General features: G+C 35.3%; 1 protein-coding gene across 3 annotated transcripts; it reads right to left on the bottom strand.

Moving 5' to 3' along the window:
• Positions 1-728: 728 nt before the first annotated feature.
• On the bottom strand, positions 729-5,217 carry LOC113062736 (L-selectin-like). Of its 3 annotated transcripts, none has more exons than XM_026232697.1 (9): positions 5,106-5,217; positions 4,957-5,008; positions 4,502-4,873; positions 4,201-4,305; positions 3,873-3,926; positions 1,823-2,002; positions 1,211-1,300; positions 1,017-1,032; positions 729-913 (listed from the first exon to the last, which is right to left on the bottom strand). In XM_026232697.1, exons 1-9 carry the CDS (start codon positions 5,163-5,165, stop codon positions 838-840), a joined length of 1,005 nt encoding a protein of 334 aa, XP_026088482.1. In that variant the 5' UTR covers positions 5,166-5,217; the 3' UTR covers positions 729-837. The 3 variants fall into 3 exon arrangements, with proteins under 3 accessions (XP_026088482.1, XP_026088484.1, XP_026088483.1); XM_026232699.1 differs by having other exon boundaries at positions 4,957-4,986; XM_026232698.1 differs by lacking the exon at positions 1,017-1,032.
• Between the last annotated feature and the right edge of the window lie 470 nt (positions 5,218-5,687).

Below are 5,687 nucleotides of genomic sequence, written 5' to 3'. Positions count from 1 at the left end.
GTTGTCATTTTCTGTCTTTATTTCACTGAGCCCCCAACCAAAATCTGTCATGCTCACCCTTAAAGCTGCAGTAGGTAACTTTTGTAAAAAATATATTTTTTACATATTTGTTAAACCTGTCATTATGTCCTGACAGTAGAATATGAGACAGATAATCTGTGAAAAAATCAAGCTCCTCTGGCTCCTCCCAGTGGTCCTATTGCCATTTGCTGAAATTCATCCACTCCCGTTAAGAAACAACCAATCAGAGCTGCTGTCCGTAACTTTGTTTGTGTTCAAAATGTAGAAAAATGTATATAATAAGCGAGTACATGAATCCATTTTCCAAACCGTGTTTTTTGCTTGTCCTGAATCACTAGGGTGCACCTATAATAAGTGTTTATATTCGGACTATTTTAGATTGCTTCGGGGGTACCACGGCGGAGTAACCCAGTACCTTTGTGATTCTTCATAGACATAAACAGAGAGAAGTAGTTTTGGCTACGATGTTCAGCTACAGTTCTGTTTATTAACCGCTAGATCGTCCAAAGTTACCTACCGCAGCTTTAAAAGGAAAACCAGCACAACAGTGACTGTTGTTTAATGCCATAAACACAATCATGATTTTTAATGTCACATTCTCCAGCTCAAACTGTTGTTAAGGTTTTGTTTGTTTATTTGTTTTTTGTACAGCAACAGTGAACAACACAGTCCATGGAACAACAAGCATTTCTGAGCAAAACATGACAGATTATTGACTTTCATTTATTGAATATTTCATATTTGTACAAACAAAGCTTGTCTCTAAAAATAAAAAGTTTGAGTCAGACTCAGTTTAGACATCCAGGTTAGAAATGTTTATGCTGAACAGAGAGGGCCCTCTAGTGGTGTGTGTTCTGCTTCAAATGCTGGATTCACTGTTTCTGGTCGAGTTCTGTAAGAAAACATGGAGGAATAAGATTTCTGTGACCTTTCCATCTACAATACAATAGATGAAACTGGCTCGAAAACTTAATTTAACAATTAAAATGATTTACCTCACTGCCTTTTTACCTACAAAAAAAAAAAACTATATATATATATATATATATATATATATATATATATATATATATATATATATATATATATATATATATATATATATATATATATATATATATATACCTATATCTTTGCAATTAATTGTTTGATATTTGATATACTCTTCAAAAATCCACTGTATACTCACTCCTTCTGCAGCTGGAGCAACAAAATAAACAGCCACAAAACACAGAGATGACAACAGATGCCAAAAGAGCAATTAGAAAATGGACATAACCTGAGGAAAGATATAACAACATATAAAGAATTAATTTTCTTGACAAAATATTTACATTTAAAATTATAATATTGCTAAGATTACATTGCTATGTCTATGTTTTGTATAAAATGCTTTTTCTTATCCCGCACATTTCTCCCATTTAAAAATAGCCTAATAAATAAATTTATTTATTTTTTAATTTAACTATGGGGTTCAAACATGGATAATGCTCCTCAAAACCTCAATATGTTCAATCACAGACATTATATTCTATTCTAAATATATGAATTTGTTAAATAAATATGACCGCATACTCCGATGGAGTTCAAATAGCAGCTTAGTGGTATAGTAACATTATAATATTATAGTTCCCTGAATATTTATTGTATATGGTTTCTATAAAAATATTTTTTAATTATTTAAACAAATCTAAATAATACAAATTAAACACCCTCATTATTACCCACTATTATTATACAGTATGCTGCTCTCATTATATTCGATATCTGTGGCACACAACTAAAAAAGCAAACTCCTCACTTGCACACATTAGTGGAAAGGAAGACTCCCATGTGCCATCAGCTCTGCAGGTGAACTCAACAAAACCCAGCAGCAGGTGACCAGGTGGACACTGTACTCTACAGGCAGATCTGATGCTGTCATGTCCTTCAGTGCAGTTCAGCAATCCACCACCAAACAAAAGAATGGGAAAACACTCCGCTACAACAGAAAAACATAAAAACTTAATCTTCCATGCATATATTTACATAATAAAATACATTTTGATGTAAACACAGAATCATAACTTTGACATACAGTCTTGTTCAAAATAATAGCAGTACAATGTGACTAACCAGAATAATCAAGGTTTTTCGTATATTTTTTTATTGCTACGTGGCAAACAAGTTACCAGTAGGTTCAGTAGATTCTCAGAAAACAAATGAGACCCAGCATTCATGATATGCACGCTCTTAAGGCTGTGCAATTGGGCAATTAGTTGAATTAGTTGAAAGGGGTGTGTTCAAAAAAATAGCAGTGTGGCATTCAATCACTGAGGTCATCAATTTTGTGAAGAAACAGGTGTGAATCAGGTGGCCCCTATTTAAGGATGAAGCCAACACTTGTTGAACATGCATTTGAAAGCTGAGGAAAATGGGTCGTTCAAGACATTGTTCAGAAGAACAGCGTACTTTGATTAAAAAGTTGATTAGAGAGGGGAAAACCTATAAAGAGGTGCAAAAAATGATAGGCTGTTCAGCTAAAATGATCTCCAATGCCTTAAAATGGAGAGCAAAACCAGAGAGACGTGGAAGAAAACGGAAGACAACCATCAAAATGGATAGAAGAATAACCAGAATGGCAAAGGCTCAGCCAATGATCACCTCCAGGATGATCAAAGACAGTCTGGAGTTACCTGTAAGTACTGTGACAGTTAGAAGACGTCTGTGTGAAGCTAATCTATTTTCAAGAATCCCCCGCAAAGTCCCTCTGTTAAAAAAAAGGCATGTGCAGAAGAGGTTACAATTTGCCAAAGAACACATCAACTGGCCTAAAGAGAAATGGAGGAACATTTTGTGGACTGATGAGAGTAAAATTGTTCTTTTTGGGTCCAAGGGCCACAGGCAGTTTGTGAGACGACCCCCAAACTCTGAATTCAAGCCACAGTACACAGTGAAGACAGTGAAGCATGGAGGTGCAAGCATCATGATATGGGCATGTTTCTCCTACTATGGTGTTGGGCCTATTTATCGCATACCAGGGATCATGGATCAGTTTGCATATGTTAAAATACTTGAAGAGGTCATGTTGCCCTATGCTGAAGAGGACATGCCCTTGAAATGGTTGTTTCAACAAGACAATGACCCAAAACACACTAGTAAACGGGCAAAGTCTTGGTTCCAAACCAACAAAATTAATGTTATGGAGTGGCCAGCCCAATCTCCAGACCTTAATCCAATTGAGAACTTGTGGGGTGATATCAAAAATGCTGTTTCTGAAGCAAAACCAAGAAATGTGAATGAATTGTGGAATGTTGTTAAAGAATCATGGAGTGGAATAACAGCTGAGAGGTGCCACAAGTTGGTTGACTCCATGCCACACAGATGTCAAGCAGTTTTAAAAAACTGTGGTCATACAACTAAATATTAGTTTAGTGATTCACAGGATTGCTAAATCCCAGAAGAAAAAAAATGTTTGTACAAAATAGTTTTGAGTTTGTACAGTCAAAGGTAGACACTGCTATTTTTTTGAACACACCCCTTTCAACTAATTGCCCAATTGCACAGCCTTAAGAGCGTGCATATCATGAATGCTGGGTCTTTTTTGTTTTCTGACAATCTACTGAACCTACTGGTAACTTGTTTGCCACGTAGCAATAAAAAATATACTAAAAACCTTGATTATTCTGGTTAGTCACATTGTACTGCTATTATTTTGAACAAGACTGTACATATTGCACCTGCACATGAAGGTGGTGGTGCGTTCCATGCACCGGAGGAATTGCATTTGAGCTCATCTTTACCATTCAGTTTATAACCACCAACACAAGAAAATGTACAATCTGAGTTGAGTGAATGATTCCCATACGGACCGGAGCATTGCATCCAGCCATGTGGTGGTGCAGAGAGTGGTTCACAAGAAACGACTGGAGAGACAGAGAGAAAAAGACTGCATGATCAAGAAATGTCTTAAAGGAGTAGTTCACCCAATATGGAAAATTTGCAGTTTTGGGTGAAATATTATTTTAAGTAAAGATTATCATAAAATAATACAGTACATCCAGGATTATATATAACTTTGTCCATTAAACATAGTTTTTTCCCTGACCCCATCAGAACAGACCCGGGTCTTGAGCCACCAGCTAAGAACTGCTATTAAATAATAATATATTTCACTTCTGTTGAAGTGTTTGTTCTGACCTGTTTCACACTCTGGCCCAGAGAAGCCTGTTTTACACACACAGGTGACGTTGTTGACTTGTTCTACGCAGTACTGTCTATCAGTGCAATTGTTTGGACACTGTGCTGCAGGAAAGAATTTACACAGATTTATAAAACATCCTTCATAACATCCTTTCTGGACTATTTAAAACACTCAAATGTTCTCTCTCAGAAACATCTCTATTAGACTCAAGGTTTTTAAAATAAAAAATATGGTTTCTATCTGGAAATTATTAAACTAATTAAACAAGTAAGGCATCTTTCATCTGCAACTTCTTACATTTCTGGCATAAAGGATGCTTTTTATGTTCACAGCTGTCATCATTCCACTTTCCTTTATTGTTTGTGTTGGTGTATAATTCCACACAGTTCTCATCTGCATTGTTGTTGTTGGGCTCAGTGGGTGCCCAGTTTTCATTGTCCACACTCTGTCCATTGGCAGCCCACGTCCAAATGTCATTGATCTTTTTCATTCCAATCCAGAAGTAAGGAGATGAAGATTTTTCAGGCAAATTTTTTTCAAGGAAGCGTGTTACATTTTCATTGTGGACCATCACAATGTCTGTGTATTCTCTTTGACACCACCCCCTTGTCTCATTCCAGGTCATTTTCTCGTTCTCCTTCCAGTGATACGTCCATCCTTCAACACTCACTAAAATGTTGGACATCAAAAGCTAAATGTATTTCTCAAATTTATTAAATTCTGAATGGATGATGAATGTAGTATTCACTTACCCAATATCAACCAAAGATGTATCAAAACATCTGTGTACACAACACATCTAGTCTGAACGATAAAAAAAGCCACTTAATTGCCCAATTAAAAGATTTATATTGAACCAAAAAGGTTAAATGAAATGCAAAGTTTCATAATAGATGCATACCATGCTTCTTTGTATTCTCCTTTCGACCGAATCACTTGCCGTTAGTAGAATATTTTTCATCGCATTTATAGTAGCATTTCAGCAGTCTGTTCTTATACGTCTGTTTTCCTCTAAAAACTGTGGGCAAAGTGGGGGTTTCCACTATATATATCAGCACAGGCGGAGTGTGTGTAAAAGGCTGATTTATTCTTCTGCATCAGACCGCTGAGTGAGCGCTGTGATTGGTTTACAAGAACCCCTTACATTACATTCTGATCATTTAAAATGATAGGAATACTTTCATTTGGATAGGAATGGATAGGATAGATACTTCATTGCACTTCTGCATTTAACTTATCTTGAGGACCACATAAGTAAAAAGTGTTCTTACCCCACTTTCCCCTATAAGACATTTAATTTCATATTTTACAGCATAAATCTATATTACATACAAATAAACAACTAATTAAAAATATTTATACTATTTTAAAATTATTTATAGGCCTAAAATGTATTTTGTTTTAATAAAATATGATTTAATTAATATTAATAAATATTACTAATATTAAGATGTAATTATAATGGGAAATATATTTAATTAAG

This window comes from Carassius auratus, chromosome 45 (assembly GCF_003368295.1).
Source record: "Carassius auratus strain Wakin chromosome 45, ASM336829v1, whole genome shotgun sequence".
Taxonomy (NCBI): domain Eukaryota; kingdom Metazoa; phylum Chordata; class Actinopteri; order Cypriniformes; family Cyprinidae; genus Carassius; species Carassius auratus.
This window is presented reverse-complemented; position numbering and strand designations above follow the sequence as displayed.